The sequence below is a fragment of the Colobus angolensis genome, unplaced genomic scaffold (assembly GCF_000951035.1).
Source record: "Colobus angolensis palliatus isolate OR3802 unplaced genomic scaffold, Cang.pa_1.0 Scaffold155, whole genome shotgun sequence".
Lineage (NCBI taxonomy): Eukaryota > Metazoa > Chordata > Mammalia > Primates > Cercopithecidae > Colobus > Colobus angolensis.
The window spans coordinates 1,255,647-1,275,431 of record NW_012114655.1 but is presented as its reverse complement, the minus strand read 5'-3'; the positions used below and the strand labels follow the sequence as shown (position 1 = coordinate 1,275,431).

At 37.9% G+C, this 19,785-nt stretch overlaps 1 protein-coding gene across 1 annotated transcript in view; it reads left to right on the top strand.

Annotated features, from left to right (window-relative positions):
- PPP4R1 (protein phosphatase 4, regulatory subunit 1) overlaps positions 1-19,785 on the top strand; it is a 72,925-nt gene that overhangs the window by 25,561 nt on the left and 27,579 nt on the right. The window contains exons 4-9 of the mRNA XM_011936609.1: positions 4,675-4,817; positions 5,311-5,457; positions 8,981-9,088; positions 9,226-9,291; positions 10,262-10,420; positions 16,601-16,728. Coding sequence (XP_011791999.1) covers positions 4,675-4,817; positions 5,311-5,457; positions 8,981-9,088; positions 9,226-9,291; positions 10,262-10,420; positions 16,601-16,728 — 751 coding nt within the window. The remainder of the gene's footprint in view (positions 1-4,674; positions 4,818-5,310; positions 5,458-8,980; positions 9,089-9,225; positions 9,292-10,261; positions 10,421-16,600; positions 16,729-19,785) is intronic.

Here is a 19,785-nt window from a genome sequence, read left to right as displayed (position 1 = left end):
GCCAGGATGGTCTCGATCTCCTGACCTTGTGATCCGCCCGCCTCGGCCTCCCAAAGTGCTGGGATTACAGGCTTGAGCCACCGCGCCCGGCCTTATCTTTATTAAAGTATATTTTCCATCTCTGACAGACTTTTTGGCATCTCAGCAAGCCCCGTCTTTTAATTTTTAGACAAGCTCATCTGTTGATGAGCCGTTCATTTTAATGGGAATATGTTAAATGTTTACATAAGCCTTAAATGTTCCTAATATTCTTACAGGGTGGGCACAACATTTATAGGCTTAACTGAGCAGTAGTCTACCTTTGTGTACATAATTGCTTATGTATATGCTTGTTCTAAAATGGTTTTAGGAGGGGTCTCATCAAGTATAATTTTTACTTATTTTTTAAATTTGATTTAAGTTAAATAACAATTTAATGTAAATTCATGGCACTGTTAAACCTATTATGGTTATATTCCTTAGTAAAGACAGATACTCTTTAAGGATGGATTTGTGTTTTCCTTTATCTGTTTACCAGCTCTAGAGTTTTTTTTTGGTAAGGGTGTGGGGGGTGTGTATGTATTTTAAAATATGTTCTCACGTTAGTAAGTTCATAGTAAATTTCTCTATTGACATAATTCCATTCATTCAGTATATATCAAACAGTACATACTCTATACCAGGTTCTAGATTAAATGCTAGAGCAGTCATTAAGGTGAACAAGGATTTCTACCATCAAATTAACAGTTTAGTGAATGCAGCCAACATACAAACAATAAATTACAGTGGGAAGGATTGGGGCAGGCTTCAGAAAGTCAGTGACATTTACATTGGATTTGATAGAATGATGAGGTATAGAGAGGGAAAGGGCGTACCCAGGAGAGGAAAAGACAGAGGAGTTCAAGATGGTGGCCCATTTGGTCAACAATGAGGCCAACCTGACAATGAGACTAATCTGCTGAGTTTCCAGGTTAGAAAAATTAGGCTGTTAAATAAGGTAGGTGAGGGCTAGATTGTAAAGGTTTATAACAAAACATGCTGATGACTTTGCCTGTTTTGTGATTTAGAACAGTGTAGTGTAGCAGTATGAACTGATATGGTGAAAAAGATGAGTGACAAGAAGACTAATTGGAAGACTATACCAATTAATTGGGTGTTTTTGTTTTTGAGACAGAGTCTTGCTCTGTTGCCCAAGCTAGAGCAGAGTGGCGTGATCTCCACTCACTGCAACCACCCCTGCCTCCCAGGTTCAAGCAATTCTCCTGCCTCAGCCTCCCGAGTAACTGGGATTACAGGCTTTCACCACTACACCCAGTTAATTTTTGTATTTTTAGTAGAGGAGGGGTTTCACCATGTTGGCCAGGATGGTCTGGAACTTCTCTAACCTCAAGTGATCCACCTGCCTCAACCTCCCAAAGTGCTGAGATTACAGGCATGAGCCACCGTGACCAGCCAGTTAATTGTTAAAAGGATGAATTGTTGGATAGAAATTGAAGTGCTAGGAAGGATTCCAAGGCTAACCTCTGGATAGAGTGAGGAAGAGAGAGGATTTGACCCTGAGGTCTCTAATTTGTAGGACTGGGCTTATTGTGATACCTGGGTAAGATAAAGACTATTGAATAATAACATAGCTCTGAAGTGAACGAAATATGTATCCTTTGTTTAGACAAATAAACAGCTGAGAACCTTTCAGTCTTCTGCCTTACCTTTCATTAGCTTTTATCTTGATTTTTTTATTCCCCCAAATTTACCATCTGCTTTTATTATTTTCCCCTGAAATGGATGGACCTGTAGTGGTTTCTCACTGTGGTTGTAATTTACATTTCCTCAATAGCCAGTGAAGTTCATACCTGGTTATATACTTACTGGCTATTTGGGTATCCTTTTTTTTTTTTGAGATGGAGTCTCACTCTGTCACCCAGGCTGAAATGAGGTGGCACGACCTGGACTCACTGCAACCTCCTCCTCCTGGGTTCAAGTGATTCTTCTGCCTCAGCCTCTCGAGTGGCTGGGATTACAGGCGCGCACTACCACGCCCGCCTAATTTTTGTATTTTTAGTAGAGCTGGGATTTCTCCACGTTGGCCAGGCTGGTCTTGAATTTCTGACCTCACGTGATCCACCCGACTCAGCCTCCCGAAGTGCCGGGATTACAGACATGAGCCACCATGCCCGGCTTCTTTTTTGAAATGTCTAAGTCTCTTCCCCCTTTAAAAAATTGGCGGTCATTTTCTTACAGATTTACAGGAATTCATTCTGCATATGAGCCCTATGTTGTTTATGTGTAATGAAGAAACCTTTTTCACTCTGTGGCTTGTGTTTGCACTCATAGTAATGCCTCTTAAAGAAGAGAAGTGCTTTTCCTTTATGGGTTGTGCCGCTTTTGTCTTCTTAGAGATTTTCTCCAATCTCAAAGTCATAATAAATATCTTTTCCTGTATTCTCTAACACAGAGAAGCCTTGTTGTTTTTTGCCTTGACATTCAGATCTGTATTCCACCTGGAATTTATTCATGCGCATGATATGAAGTGGAGGACAAGTTTCTTTCTTTTTTTTTTTTTTTTAAATATGAGGAGCCAGTTGACACAATACCCTTTGTTGAGAAGGCCATCTTTCCCAGTTCACCTTGTAATAAATCGGTTGTCTATACATGCATGTGTCTGGTTCTGGGCTTCCCCCCCCACCCCATTAGTCTATTTGCCTAAGCAGGGCTTTGAAGAAAGGAAAGTTGCTTATTTCATTTTTTTTTTTTTTTTGAGACAGAGTCTTGCTGTGTCGCCCAGGCTGGAGTGCAGTGGCGCGATCTCGGCTCACTGCAAGCTCCACCTCCCGGGTTCATGCCATTCTCCCGCCTCAGCCTCCGAGTAGCTGGGACTACAGGCACCCGCCACCACGCCCGGCTAGTTTTTTGTATTTTTAGTAGAGACGGGGTTTCACCACGTTAGCCAGGATGGTCTTGATCTCCTGACCTCGTGATCCACCCGCCTCGGCCTCCCAAAGTGCTGGGATTACAGGCTTGAGCCACCGCGCCCGGCCTTCATTTTTAACTGAAACCATAACTTGTGTCCTCCTTTTGCTTCAAAAATATGAGCAATTGTCAGTGTTAACTTAGAAAATTCAGGATCCATGAGAATAGCAGAGGCCTGTATGTTTACTTTTTTTCTTCAAAACAGAAACCCTCTATTTTGTTCATATCTGGCCAACCTTACATGGTACAACAGTATAATAGAAATTCCAGATACTGGTTTGTTGATAAGATTCTGAGCTTTGTAAAATACCGTATTTTCTATTTAAAGCTATGTTAATTTCTCTGTTGAGATCTGAAATCCTAGTAGACACATTCATACATATTTAATGTAATTTTAATAATGCATAATGATAATGGGTGCCAAAGTTCTAGTTGGGTCCAATACAATGACTTGTTACTGATAATCCATCATGTCTGTCTGTATTTCAGTCACTTGCATGTCTTCTATGAATTGCCTACTGGTATCCTTATTGTCTTTCTTATTATTTATTTGAACAGTGTGTTCTTTGTGTAGTTGACTTCCTAATACTCTGTTATACATGAATATGCTCCCAGGCTGTTTTCCCTTTTAACTGAGTATGGTATCTGACATCTATAATAAAGTTTTTTCATTTGTTTGTTTTTGAGACAGAGTCTTGCTCTGTCGCCCAGAGTGGAGTGCAGTGGCACTATCTTGGCTCACTGCAACCTCCACCTCCCGGGTTCAAGTGATTCTACTGTCTCAGCCTCTGGAGTAGCTGGGATTAGAGGCATGCGCCACCACCCCTGGCTAATTTTTGTATTTTTAGTAGAGACGGGATTCACCATGTTGGCCAGACTGGTCTTGAACTCCTGACCTCAAGTGATCTGCCCGCCTCGGCCTCTCAAAGTGCTGGGATTACAGGCACACCCAGCCTATAATAAAATTTTTATAAAATAAAATTAGTTGGTCTTATGGTTGCTTTTTGGATTTTGTCTTCACATCTCAAGATTGAACATTTAATATTATCTTTTAGTACTTTTGATCTTTATGTGTGATGTGCAGTAGGTACTTTCGTTCCATGCTAACTAGCCGATTTTCATACTACTACTTCTTAGACATTTCATCTTTTTGAAGCCCAGAGATTTGAAATGCCATATTTCTCACTTTTAAATTTGCCATATGCACTTGCGTCTTTTCAGGTTTTTAAAAAATATTTGTCACCTTTAATTTTCATTTACCCATTTTTAGTCTTAGTTAAGTCTAATTATGTATCTTTCATTTATTGACTAAGTTGAGATTAGAAACTAGTTTTTATGACTTATCCTAGTAGGTTCTTAAATAGTGGAATTTATCGATAATACTATGTATGTATCACAGTATTGATGTAAATATCAGATAGGATATTTAACTCCTAGCACAGTGTGGCACAGTGTAGGCGATGAATAAATTTATTGTTAAGAAATGGTTAGATACTCAGTGCATACTGTGAACAACAGAAGCTTGGGCTGAAGATAAGGTCCTCCTTTCACTCTTGGGATTGATCTGTGTATGATTCTGAAAAGGATTGCAGAATTAAAGGATGTTGTCCCAAGTCCTTTATATTTTGAAGATGAAAATCCAAAGCCTTCCTAAGTATCTTCAAGTCCAGATAAAGGTTTTGTTGCTGCAGGAGAACATGTTTGCTCACATTGCTGTTATCTCAATAGAACCAACTGTGAGAGCGGAGCTGATGGAACAGGTGCCTCACATCGCACTGTTTTGTCAAGAAAACCGGCCTTCAATACCATACGCTTTTTCCAAATTCTTACTACCTATTGTGGTTAGATACCTTGCAGATCAGAATAATCAGGTAAGAGTACCATTTATATGTTCTTAAAAGAAATTTGCATAGTGTAATAAGTGGAGAATAGCCTAGCCTAAGTGTTCTCTTTGGAATGTTTTTTTTCTTCTTTAACTCGGTTACTGTTTTTCAAAAACGAACATTTATCTTAGACAAGATGTGTTTAGAGTCTGACAAATCTAGTAGATCCCTTTAATTATTATAGACAATGCCTAGTAACTGCACTCTCACTTGGTAACCTCCTAGGGGTCCCTCAAAATGTTTGTTACTTTGTGAGGCACCTTTTACCAGGATGGATCTGTCCACTTCGTCTGTTATAACACAATCTACGAAGTTCTGTGGTCTTTGTAATAGTTGAAGAAAAGAAACACAAACATTTATTTGCAGAGTTTTGCCAGTTGTGGGTCCCTTTGAGATGAGAAATCTTTGTTTATAAAAGTCAAGTGGTAGAATTTTGTCACGTCGCATATGTGCTTTGTTTGTGGTGTTCTTTTTCTCCTAGGTGAGGAAAACAAGTCAGGCAGCTTTGTTGGCTCTGCTGGAGCAGGAGCTCATTGAACGATTTGATGTGGAGACCAAAGTGTGCCCTGTCCTCATAGAGCTGACCGCCCCAGATAGCAATGATGATGTGAAAACAGAAGCTGTGGCTGTAAGTCAAATGCCATTTTTCCATTTTTGCAAAATGTGACTGATAAGAGGTGCTTATTAAAAGTTAGGCTGCGGTCGGGCGCGGTGGCTCATGCCTTTAATAATCCCAGCACTTTGGGAGGCTGAGGTGGGTGGATCACTGGAGATCAGGAGTTTGAGACCAGCCTGGGCAACATGGTGACACCAGGTGGCTCTACTAAAAAAATACAAAAATTAGCCAGGCTAATTTTTGTGCACCTGTAGTCCCTGTTACTTGGGAGACTGAGGCAGGAGAATCGCTTGAACCTGGGAGGAGGTGGAGGTTGTAGTAAGCCAGGATCAGGCCACTGCACTCCAGCCTGGGTGACAGAGCAAGACTCGCCTCAAGGAAAAAAAAAATTAGGCTGGCCTGGGTGCAGTGGCTGACTCCTGTAATCCCAGCACTTTGGGAGGCCATAGTGGGAGGATCACTTGAGACCAGGGGTTTGAGATCAGCCTGGCCAACATAGCAAAACCCCATCTCTACTAAAAATACAAAAAAATTAGCCAGGTGTAGCGGCACATGCCTGTAATCCCAGCTACTCTGGAGGCGGAGGCACAAGAATCATTTGAACCTGGGAGGCAGAGGTTACAGTGAGTGGAGATCATTCTACTGCATTCTAGCCTGGTTGACAGAACAAGACTGTCTAAAAAAAAAAAGAAAAGAAAAGGCTGCTTTACCTTGTTTAACGTTTTTCTGTTAGAGTTGCCACAAATCATTAAATTTGAAATATAATCAGGGCTAGAAAGGGATATAAATGCTTACAAAGGAAAATGTACCTTCTGCAAACAATAAGAAAACAATAAATAATTGTAAATTATTATGTCAAAATGGAAAACTGAAATGGTTATTTCATCCGTGCAGTTAAAATTTTAAAAACCCTGTATTGAATGAAGAAACACTTGAACCCCTTCAGTAGGTATTGAGCACTTTTCTAGGCACTGTAAGCACAGTGGAAATAAATAAAATAATACTTGGCTCCTGCTCTGACAGGTACGGTCTTTGTGGGAAGGATGGTCAGGCAAGTACATTTCCCAGGATATATGACATCATTGATGGTTATCAGAAGAATATACAGATTGTTTTTTTTTTTTTTTTGAGACGGAGTCTCGCTCTGTGGCCCAGGCTGGAGTGCAGTGGCCGGATCTCAGCTCACTGCAAGCTCCGCCTCCCGGGTTCACGCCATTCTCCTGCCTCAGCCTCCCGAGTAGCTGGGACTACAGGCGCCCGCCACCTCGCCCGGCTAGTTTTTTGTATTTTTTTAGTAGAGACGGGGTTTCACTGTGTTAGCCAGGATGGTCTCGATCTCCTGACCTCGTGATCCGCCCGTCTCGGCCTCCCAAAGTGCTGGGATTACAGGCTTGAGCCACCGCGCCCGGCCTGAAGAATATACAGATTGTTAAGCCATTATGCACATCATAAAGTCAAATGTAATAGGAAGATTCTGGGTTTTTTGGACATGGTTTGCAAATATTCTGATTACTTGAAGGCCACGAGAGGGCATGAATTAGAATGGAGTAGTATCTGTTGTGATTCACATCTGTGGTTCCTGAGTTCGGATAGTAGTAATTCTGATGGTAAATTTATTCAAATCTATTTGGATAGTAAGAGTTCACTCCTTAAACCTAAAATAATATGGTTGCATCTTTGTTGATATTTTTTAAAAATTACACTATATGTAGTGCTTCTGGATTATCATTAGTGGGATGAATTAGATGATCTTACTAGTCTCTTTCCCTTGAAGAATTTCTTGAATCTATTGTTTTTAGATACTCAGTTACCAGTTAATAATAAATTTACTTTTTCAGTAATGTTTTTATTGAAGTGAAACTTACATGACATAAAATCATTTTAAAGTGTTAGTGGCATTTAATATGTTCACAAAGTTGTATAACCACCGCTTCTTCCTAGTTCCAAAACATCATTATTTCTTTTTTTACTTTAAGATTTTTTCAATGAAGGAAGTCAGTTTTGGTCTTGGCCTAATTTTTGGTTTATATTGAGCCGTTTAACTTGCTGTATTATCATTCTCAATGCAATGTGAAATTAGTAAAACATTATAATAAAAAATTTAAAAACTACATCCAGTGGTAGTAGGAATCTCATGATTCTCTTACAGTTATGTTTGTTTTTTGGTCATGTTTTATATTCCTTGGCTTCCATATTTTCTCTGTCTTGATAGAGAAGTTATAATTATTTCTTAATAAAAACTAATTTCTTAATAAAATAACTCACTTTTAAATAAATTTAGTTATGCTACATCTGTGATATACAGCATAACTTTGAATTGTTAACTAGAGCGTGGAGATGCTTATTCAAAAAACAAAGCTGACTTTGGGATTTAGGAGATGTAGGCCTTGTCTCCAGTTCTGATGATGATGGGATTTTCATGGGGATAGTGTTGAATCTGTAGATCAATTTGGAGAGAATTGCCAGTTTTATAGTCTCTGAACATGGTAGATCTGTTTATTTAGGTCTTTGATTTATATCATTAATCTTTTGTAGTTTTCAGCAGAAAGTTCTTGAGTGTATTTCGTTCAATTTCATATTTTTTTAAAAGTACTTCTGTGAATGATACTGTTTTTAAATTTTCCAGTTCATTGCAGAAATAGAATAGATTTTTGTAGTCTAATTTATAGCCTACAACCTTCCTAAACATACTTATTTATTCTGGTGGCTTCTTTGTAGATTCCTTCTGATTTTCTATGTAGACAACCATGTCATATTTGAATAGAGAGAATTTTCTTTCTTTGCAATCTTTATGTATGTCTTTTACTTCTTTATTTTGCCCTGTTTGTACAGTCTAGCAATTGATAGAATTGTTAAATGACGAAAGGCTATCCCATTTCTTTCTGTATTAACTGCAGGAGCAATGTATCTAAATAGAGGACCAGTTTTCAAATAAAGTTAATCCTCACTTTGCCTGCTTTTAGCTGAAACATGCCTGTATCAGAACTGTGTCCATGCTTTCCCTGGAACTGAAGCTTTGCAAAACCAGGACGTGGTTCTGATATGTATGAGCTTTAGTTCACAGGGTGCTTTTCAAGGCAAGGAGTGAATTATTTTCTTAGCAATACAGATACGCTAAATCAAGATCTTTCCTGGGGATAATTTTCCCCTTGAACAGTCACTAATTTTTTTAATTGGGAAAATGTTAGGTTTTTGTTTGTTTTGCTTTTAAAATTACCAGGCAAAATGATGAAGTTATAATAAGATGGAAACTGGACAAAAATGAAATTGTTAGGATTTTCCGTGGATTTACTGGGCATGAAGTATTTATTGGTTGTTTTTATTGATTGTGGTTAATATCTGTCTTTGTTTCCTGCTTAGATAAATAAGATGAAATTAATAATTGGCTATGAATATTTTCTGTGATGTATATAGTATAATGATGCCATATCATATTTTGTTTCCTTAAATTATATACTTTTATTAAGTTACTAAATTTAACTGAAAGAGCCTTACTTGATATTTTCAGTTGTGTGTTTGTTCTTACTTATTTTAGATAATGTGCAAAATGGCTCCCATGGTTGGGAAGGACATTACAGAGCGTCTTATCCTCCCTAGGTTTTGTGAGATGTGCTGTGATTGCAGAATGTTTCACGTTCGAAAGGTATTTTTTTCGGTTTTTTTTCTTCTGTTTAAAAACAGTGCTAGTGGTTAATGTACTGATACATGACATTTAAAAGATTATCTTAGAAGAACCTGATGTGTAATATTTTGAAATGTCAGTGATGCTTTTGTTGTCAGGTCTGTGCTGCCAATTTTGGAGATATTTGCAGTGTAGTTGGCCAGCAAGCTACTGAAGAAATGTTGGTAAGTATTGCAGATATAAAGGAGTAAACAGTGTGTGTTACAAAGTAGTACATAAAGTTTGAAATGCACACATTTACTTCAAAGTTTTATTAACACAATTCCATGAATATAAACCAGAAAGATAATAACTTTGAATTTAGGAGTTTAGATATCTGTATTCTGGGCATTTGAATTATATTTTTGGTATTTATTAAAAATATAGATATGTTTCAGAACCATTGATCTGTTTTTACCTCTTCCATTTCTGTTAAGCAAATCAATTCTTATTCAATTGAATCTTTAATTGTATTGCAACCCTCAAGAATGTTGATGGCATATTAAATGTATAGCAAGTTAGTTTTAAGTAGTACACAAGATGCATATACTTGATGTATAAGGCACCATACCTAAAGAGTTTCTGAAGCCATCTCTTATGCAAAATAATTAAGTTCAGGGGCAAGCGCTTGTATAACATTAAGCTATGATTGTTGAGCGTGCTTTTGCATAGCCAGTTGAGTTATAAATTAGATGTGATTTATTGAAAATTGTTGAGTATAAATACTAATAGATCCTACTTTTTAAGACAATCCAATATTTAAAATACTGAGGCCAGGCTTGATGGCTCACACCTGTAATCCTAGCACTTTGGGAGGCCAAAGTGGGTGGATCACCTGAGGTCAGAAGTTCGAGAACAGTCTGGCTAACATGACGAAACCTCATTTCTACTAAAAATACAAAAATTAGCTGGGCGTGGTGGCACACGCCTGTAATCCCAGCTACTTGGGAGGCTGAGGCAGGAGAATCGCCTGAACCTGGGAGGCGGAGTTTGCAGTGAGCCGAGATCCCACCACCTCACTCCAGCCTGGGTAAAAGAGTGAGACTCTGTCTCAAAACAAACAGACAAAAAAAACAAAGCAGAAAATGAAAGCAAAGTAACTAATGAAATCTGCTGTCTTTATCCAACTAACAAGACTCTTTCCTTTTCACATAGCTGCCCAGATTTTTCCAGCTCTGTTCTGATAATGTATGGGGAGTCCGAAAGGCTTGTGCTGAGTGCTTCATGGCAGTTTCATGTGCAACATGTCAAGAAATCCGACGGACCAAATTATCAGCACTTTTTATTAATTTGATCAGTGATCCTTCACGTTGGGTAGGGTTTTGATTATCACTTTTGTAAAATAATAAAGCAAACATAATTTTGACCTCATAAGAAATAACTTATAATTTAAGATATATTATTTTTTATACTTTTAGGAATAGACAGTAGAAAGACTCCTATATTAACAGTTTTTATGTGTTTTTGTGACAGGACAAAAGTTTCTTGACAAATTTAAGTCCTGTTTTTTATTTAATTGGCATGATGTATTATGTTAATTAATTTTTAGATGTTAAACCACTTCCGTCTTTGGAATAAGTCCCACTTGGTCATAGTGTATAACTCTTTATATGTCACTGGATTCAGTTTGTCAGTATTTTGTTGAGGATTTTTGTGTCCTTATCATGAGAGATATTAGTCTGTAGTTTTCTTATGGTGCCTTTGTCTGGTTTTGTCAAAGTAATAATGGTCTTATAAAATGTGTTAGGAAATGTTCCCTCCTCTACTATTTTTGAGGAGAGTTTTTCAAGAATTGATATTGATTATTCCTTAAATGTTTGGTTGAGTTCAGTGGTGAAGCCGTCTGGGCCTGGGCTTTTCTTTGCCAATAGTTTTAAAATTCCTAATTCAGTCTCTTCACTTGTTATAGGTCTATTGTGTGTTTTTTTCTTGAGTCAGTTTTCATAGTTTGTGTCTTTCTAGGAATTTTGTACATCTCATCTAAGTTACTTAATTTTGTTGGTATATGATTATACGTAGGATTCCTTTATCATCTTTTAATTTCTGTAATGTCAGTAGTAATGCCTCTTCTTTCATTTCCTATCGAGTAATTTGAGTCTTGTCTCTGTTTCTTGGCCAGTCTGCTAAAGGTTTGTCCGTTTTGTTGAGCTTTTTAAAGAATCAACTTTTGGTTTCCTTGGTTTTCTCTATTTTTCTATTATTCATTAATTTCCATTTTAATCTTTATTCTCCCTTCTGCTTGCTTTTAGTTTGCTTCTTTAGGCAGAAGGTTAGGTTATGGATTAGAGGTCTTCCTTCCTTCTTTGAATTATCATCTGGGGTAAATGGCTTTCAACCTGAAAAACTTAATTTAGTATTTCTTATTAATATGGTTCTGCAAACAGCTGTTTTCATTTATCTGTGAATGTCTTTATTTCACCCTCGATTTTGACAGACAGCTTTGCTTCACGTGAGATTGAGTGTGTTGTGCCACTGCCTCTGACCTCTTCTGCTTCTGCTGAGATGTCAGCTGTTAATCATATTGGGGTTCCCTTGTAAGGGATGTGTCATTTTTCTCTTGTTGCTTTCTGGATTTTTCTCCTTGCCTTTGACTTTCAGAATTTTTACTGTGATATATCTGTATGTGCAGCTCTTTTAGTTTATACTACTTGGAGTTGATTGAACTTCCTAGTTATGTAAGTTACGTTTTTCTATATATTTGAAAACTTTTAAGCCAACATTTCTTCAAATATTTTTCCTTCTCTTCTCTCCCTGTAATATTCCTATTGTATATATGTTAATGTGCTTAATGGTGGCCTATCTTTCTTTGAGGCCCTTTTCATTTTTCCTCATTTTTTCTCCTCTCTATTCTTTGGCTTGCATAATCTCTCTTGATCTATCTTGAATAGATCAATTCTTTTGTTCTGCCAGTTCAGATCTACTGTTGAGCTCATGTATTGACTTTATTTTAGTCATTGCACTTTTCAGCTGTAGAATTTCCATCTGGTTCTTTTTTATAATTTCTCTTTATCGATGTTATGCTCTAGTTGATGCAGCACTGTCCCCATACCTCCCATTACTTCTGTAACATCATTTCCTTTGGTTCTGTGAACATGTTTATAATAGCTACTTTGAAGTCTTCTTTTAAGTCTGAAATCTAATTGCTCTCACAATCAGTTTCTGTTGCCTGTCTCTTTTATCCCCCTAATGTATGGAGTTTTTTTTTTTTTTTTTTGCCTGCCTCGTAATGTTTTGTTGAGAGTTGAACATTTTAGATAATATATGTAGTAACGTTGATACTGGTTGTCCTCGCTCCCCCATGGGGCTTGTTACCATTATTTGCTTGTTTAGTGACTGGCTGGAATGCTTGAGTGAAGACTATTTCCCCATTCTAGGAGGTACAGCTTTGGGTCTGCCCACAGTTACGCTGGTATGACAGGGGCTTGGTGGGTATGGAAGGGCAGCAGCCTGAGGTTCCACTGGCTTCTTTCTCCTGGTGAGGACTCACCACCCTGTGAGCTAGACCAGTGGCTTTTGGGGCCCCAGCCTTTTCAGTGTGCCACACCCAAAGGAGGGTGGAAGAAAGGAGCCTCCCCCCTCAGCTGCTGTCACTGAGGACTGGGCCTCTGCATCAGGTAGCTGGAGCAATGCAGGCTGTGCCCAGGAGCTGTGGGAGAGCAGACCCCAGTGTGCTTGGCCACAGCACACTGCAGTCTCACACCTCACCTCTCTGGAGGTAGTGTAAGGAGGAAATGGTCGGCCGGGCGCGGTGGCGCACGCCTGTAATCCCAGCACTTTGGGAGGCTGAGGAGGGCGGATCACGAGGTCAGGAGATGGAGACCATCCTGGCTAACACGGTGAAACCCCGTCTCTACTAAAAAATACAAAAAATTAGCTGGGCGAGGTGGCGGCACCTGTAGTCCCAGCTACTCGGGAGGCTGAGGCAGGAGAATGGCGTGAACCCGGGAGGCGGAGCTTGCAGTGAGCTGAGATCGCGCCAGTGCACTCCAGCCTGGGCGACAGAGCGAGACTCCGTCTCAAAAAAGAAAAAAAAAATAAGAGTCTCAGCTTTTTTACGATGTATACTACATTTTGTCAGTTTTCTTGAATTGATATCCCTTCATTTGCTGCTTGCTCCTAGGGATTGATATCCCTTCATTTGCTGCTTGCTCCTAGGGTCATTTCCAGGGGCTTTGAATTGTTGTTTTACAATTTTCAGTTCACTGGGAAGTGGGTCAGCTGAGTGCCTCACACGGTCATGGCAGAGATCAGTCTCAGGACCTTTGCATATTCATTCCCAAAACAAAATTGACGTAGAGGGCAAGACTCGTTAAGCCTTGATATTATATTAATGTTTTTGTTATATCCTGTATCGGCTTGTTAGAAAAGATTAGCATAGCTTACTTAAAGTTTTCTTTGTGAAGCTATGTATTTGGTCATTGTTTGGATTGGTAACATGCATTAGTTCCTATTAATTTGAGAATATGGATGTGTCAGTCATTTTAGAGATGTACAGCTGTTCCTTGGTATCCATGGAGGATTGGTTCCGGGACCCCTTGTGGATACCAAAATCTGAGGATACTCAAAAGTCTCTGATATAAAATGGCATAGTATTTGCATGTAACCTATGCACATCCTCCTGTACACTTTAAATCATCTCTAGATTACTTATATCTAGTACAGCATAAATGCTATGTAAGTAATTGTTATTCTGTGTTATTTAGGGAATAATGAAAAGGAAGAAGTCTGTACTTGTTCAGTACAGACACAGCCAGCATGGATCTAACTATGTTTCCAATGTGCAATTAGTTGAACCCACAGAACCTGTGGATACAGAGGGCGAACTATATATGCTGCACCTGTCTGAAAAAAAAATGTATCTTATGCCTATTTTACACACACACACACACACACACACGTAAAAACTATGCCTGTTTAGTTGCAAAAAAAAGACAAAATAGTCTTTTGTCTGAACAATGTTAAGCCATTTCGGGAAGGTTATAATCTACTGTATTATCTCTTCTCAAAAGTTAAAATTGGATTAAAAGTTACTTTTATTTCTGAAATTCTTTAATATTTATTCTTTGAGTGACTTTTGGGGTTTTTAGTGGTTTCCAGAACCTTTGTTTAAAATCATTAGTTGTTTATTTCTTAAAGTCATTGAAACTAGTAAAAGCAGTAGCTTAAAGTCAGTTTATTTTGAGGAATAGCTCAAAGTAGAAATATTTTTATAGTGTTGGAAAATTACTCAATTACAGGCAGTGGGGTATGTTGGAGAGTTAAAATTGGACTTTAGTCCTGATTTCATTGTAACTATAGGGTAACATTTAAGAAGTCATTTTATTTGGATTCCAGTTTCTGTTTTTGTGAAATCAAGGAGGTAGATTAATAGTAGGATTTAATTAACTCTTACTAGACACTCTAAGGTGATATCTGTCCTCCACATTAAACTTTTTTCATTCTAATCTAACAACAAGATAAACTTATGATTTAGATAAAGTTTTCTATGTCCTTTATTGGGAACAAGCTCAGAGATTTAACAATATTCAGAGAAGATTAAATTCATGCATACAGTGTTAGAAGTGACCTTTTGTCCCTTTATGGAAGTAATGTTTGGTGACTTACGAAGAGGAGAAAACCCTTAGTTTACACACATACGAGCTATTCTTTTCTCTCTCGTGTATATAATTCTAGCCTTTTTAAAAAACCAATTGAGTCATTTCTTATATATGCTTCTCCAAGAGTAAGTACTAATAATAGATATGCTTTACGTTTATTTGCTTTTGTAAAAATCATGCTTACTATATAATTATCTTAAACTTGAAAAAGGTATTATGCCTTTTTTTTTTTTTTTAAGGAAAGGAATGCTAGCCAGGAGCAGTGACTCACACCTATGATCCTAACACTTTGGGAGACAGAGGTGGGAGGATTGCTTGAGGCTAGGAGTTCAAGACTAGTCTGGGCAGCATAGCAAGGCCCTATCTCTGCAATAAAAAAAAGAAAAAGTAACTGGATGTGGTGACACATGCCTATAGTCCCCAACTATTCACGAGGCTGAGGTTGGAGGATCACTTAAGCCAAAGATTTCGAGGCTGCAGTGAACCATGGTAGCACCATGTTTTCCAGCCTCCACCGCAGAGCGAGACCTGCCTCAAAGGAAAAGGAATGCTAAACTTCAGGGAAATTGGTGTGTGGCAAAGTCAAGGTTTTAGTAACATACCAGTTTTCCCATTGTTGTTGCCTTTGTCTGTTTGTGTCCATCCATCCTTCCATAAAACTTCTCATTTTCAAAAATATGACATGAAGTGAAATTCTGTAACTTCCTTTTTTTTTTTTTTGAGATGGAGTCTGGCTCTGTCGCCCAGGCTGGGGTGCAGTGGCCGGATCTCAGCTCACTGCAAGCTCCGCCTCCCGAGTTCACGCCATTCTCCTGCCTCAGCCTCCCGAGTAGCTGGGACTACAGGCGCCGCCAACAAAACCAACCAAATTTTTGGAATTTTTAGTAGACACGGGGTTTCGCTGTGTTAGCCAGGATAGTCTCAATCTCCTGACCTCGTGATCCGCCCTTCTTGGCCTCCCAAAGTGCTGGGATTACAGGCTTGAGCCACCGCGCCCGGCCTCTGTAACTTCTTTATCACCCCTCCTACATGAGACAGTCATCGAGAACAATAGTTTATGCTTCGAGATCTTTGTGACATATATTTTAAGTTAACATTATATTTCTGGTACATCAGTCTTGCTTCCTTGTAGTGAACAAATTAAAGTCTTTCCTACCTGAAAACATTAAATGTATTTATCACATTTTGTTGACTTTACTGATTTTTATGTTCTTTGTGGCACTCCTGGTTTTCCTTATTCTTTTTGTTCTTGAGAACACAGCAGGACTTTCTTTAGTTTTGTTCTATGCAAAGTTTTATAGTACCTCATACTTACATTATCATGGTTCAGACATTCAAGAGAGGATAAAAACAATTGAAAGTAAAAAAGAGCAAATAGGGATTTGTTTGTTTGTTTGGTGTGTGTGGTGTTTGAGGGCTTTTTTTAGACAGTCTTGCTCTGTCACCCAGGCTGGAGTGCAGTGGTGTGATCACGGCCCACTACAGACGTAGCCTCACGGGTTCACGTGCTTCTTCCGTCTCAGGCCCTGCCGAGTAGCTGGGACCACAGACATGCGCCACCACGCCCTGCTAACTTTGGTATTTTTTGTAGAGACTGGATTTCGCCATGTTGCCCAGGCTGGTCTCAAACTGCTGGACTCAAGCGATCTGCCCAGCTCGGCCTCCCAGAGTGCTGGGATTACAGGCATGAGCCACTGCGCCCAGCCAGAGAAAATAGCTTGTAAGAATTTTTCAGTCCTAGCTAAAGTTCTGAATTTGGGCTTCCTTTAGAAAAGCTTTATTATTATCCTAAACATACTTTGGCATTTGAAAGTAGATTATGAAATATATATAATGTGTGTGTGTATAATTCTTTTTAAAAACAATTCTTATTAAATTGTCCTTTTTCTCTTCCTAGGTTCGCCAAGCAGCTTTTCAGTCTCTGGGGCCTTTCATATCTACTTTTGCTAATCCATCTAGCTCAGGCCAGTATTTTAAAGAAGAAAGCAAAAGTTCAGAAGAGATGTCAGTAGAAAACAAAAATAGGTATAATTTTAAAACCGTTTTCTAATTTTAAAACTTTGTTTTCTAATTGTCCTGCTTTTAAACATTATTTCCACTATTCTGCAACAAATGTTATTTTTTGATAGTTTGCTATTTCTCTTGAATATAAAAATTGGTGAATATTTTTATAGAGCTTTTTTTAAAGTGCATTTGTTAAGTATCTCTTTGGTTACATATCGAATGAGTAGATGCATGTAACACAATTAGATAGTTGCCTGGCACACAGGAAACTAAATGGTAGATTATGACTTTTAAAAAAAAGTTTATTTAATACATTATTTACCTAGTCAGTCATTCATTGATATCTACAATATACAGGGTAATTGTTATACACTGTGAAGTATTTTGTTTTTTAAGGAGTAAAACTTAATTTAGAAATAGGTTTTATTGTCCTTTTCTGTCAAATAATTTAGTTGTGCATCTTGGATTCTCTGTCAATGGTGATTGTAATCTGTCAGTTCAAGGAGAAAGCATTGGAATGTTTAACACCAATTTAGTATATTTATTAGCCAGTATATCAGTTTTAAGTATATCAGTCTTATAGGGAAACCAGAGTTTTAAATAAAGCTTAAAGAGTCAACTGGGATTTTTATTTTTAAATGTTTTTGCATCAGAATTTTTCTATGTAATTTAAATTTTTAGAATTTATTATAATATATATTTAGGGGAAAAACTAATTCAAGCCTAACTTATTAGTATGTGGGAAATGTACACAAACTTTTACAGTTATGCACTTGTACAAGTTTTTGAAACAGTCCCTGCTGTAATGCTTGAGTTACCATAGTGTCTTTTCCCTCCCTTGTCGTGATGCTAATGGACATTTTCTTCTGTAGGTCTTGATACTGTGCTATTTGCTTTCTTGGTGTTTTGATTTGGCAGTTCTTCTTTCTTCTCTGCTGCCTTGTTTTACCTTTTTGCCCGTTCTCCTACTGTCCTGCTGAATAGCCAAACAAACCTGAGGTACTGTTTTTTGTAAAGGAAGAAAATCACTCAAACCTGTCTTCCTAGCAAGCAAAGTCTGTCAGTTTTTTTGAAAACAGGTGCTGCAAGGAGTTTGACAAAAGTGATGATGGTGGGTGGGGAATTTTATCTGTTTTTCATTTTTGAAATCAGCATACTTAAATTACTTGTGTATACTGAAGACTATTACGTAACTTTTGTTTTAAAATCTGAAATGGGTCTAGTAAGTCAAACTATAAATTTACAGAGAATTATATAGGACGAGTTGGTAAACTTTCTTCTCTTTCACAACTACTCACTCGGCCTTGGCAGTGTATAAGCAGCCATAGACATTACATAAATGGACAAGCTTGGCTGTGTTCCAGTAAAACTTCACTGATCTAAACAGTGTGTCTCTCAAGGCCATGTTTGCTGTCTACCGGTGTGTAGCATTATTGCAAGAGCTATTTAAAGGCAGTTTAATTTCTTGATTCTTCTTCCATTGTAATAAGGTATGTCTTAATGTCCAGGCAATATTATTTGTATTGCTGATCTTCAGTAATATTATTAGAGCTTATTAAATTATGTTAATGATATGGTAGGTGGAAGAGAGCATTGCTGGCTAAGGAAGGAGTTGTGTAAAAGCTTTTACATTGTAAAAGCTTTTGCACATTTTAACATTCTATCTTTATAAAGAAGTAGTACTGTATATTATTAAATCTCAGAACCATTAGTTTGTTTGCCCTCCCTTAGATAGCACTCTGGCATTTGTCTTAAGCTGTCTTAAACTGTTGTGGTGTTAAGATTGATAGATTGATTATGCAAAAGTTAACTGAGCACCTACTATGAACCAGAAACTTTAAGTGGAAAGATAGAACTTAGTTCCTGTCCTCAAAGTTCTCTCAGTTTCTTAGATTCAGGTTTTTCAAACAATGTCTTACAAAGTAAGAAAGTTTTTGGCAACATATTTCCAATACTGTTTATTGTATAGTGTTTCATCTGACCCTAGAAACGTTTACTATCACTTCATTACTGTTTGAAGCAAGTATTGATTCCAAACATCTGACTTACACATCAGATCTTCCACTCACCCTGGATCAGGCTATTAATGCTTCTTTGAAAGTGCTGATAAAGCCTGCTTCACAGAAGCAGAGTTGAAATACTCAAATCTGCATTTTGAAAGTATGTAAAATAAGCATTCGTTATCACATTGTTCTCTGAATGCACCATATTCTCTTAATTCTCCCTGTTTTTGTACTTGCTGCTCTCTGGGAAGCTTCTTGTTCCATCCATGCCCTCGTTTAACAAAGTCCTGTCTTAGACTCACTGACTTGTCCAGGAAGTACAGAGCTTTTGTCTTCGTCATCAGTAGCGCTGTGAGCACTATTTTAATCCTATCCTTTTGGCTACATAATGGCATCTATCATCAGTAGCCTCCCGGCCATGCATTGTGGCATCCGGTTCCTCCCATTGTCTCTGCTGGGACTTGCCCTTTGGTGCACATATTAATCCTGAATGAATTATTCTAGGAAAATATGGATTTGACCTCAAAAATCTGAAATAACTAAACCACTTTCGCTGGGGTTTTCCAGTTTAGCTTAATGCTAACTATATGAAAAAAAAATATTAGCACAAATTTGGAAATATTTCATGAATGCTAAAACTTCATTGAGTTAATTCACAGTACTTGGAAGGTGTATCCTGGAGTGTGTTTGCTTTTATCTCAGGATACAATGCCTCTTTAGCCAGATGTTCTACAAGTCATTTTCTCCTTGAAATACCTGTAGTTAATTTTCTAGGCCCATAGTCTCTAGTAAGGAACTCTGAGGATATTAATTGCAAACTTATGTAGGCACAAAAAGACACTTAGATTCCCCCTTGAGTAGGTAGTTTCTGGACTGTCCTCTGATGCTCTTGATACCTACGTCTCTTAGGAGACAGGGTAATTCTCATTATACAGAGTCACAAAGGGCCTCAGTTTTCAAAAAAAATTTGTCTTACACAATAGCTTTTCAAAGTCTGACAATTAGGAATATCAGAATTTTAGCATTGGACAGCTTGATTTTGCATTGACTGTTACACTTTACCAGGAAAAATTCG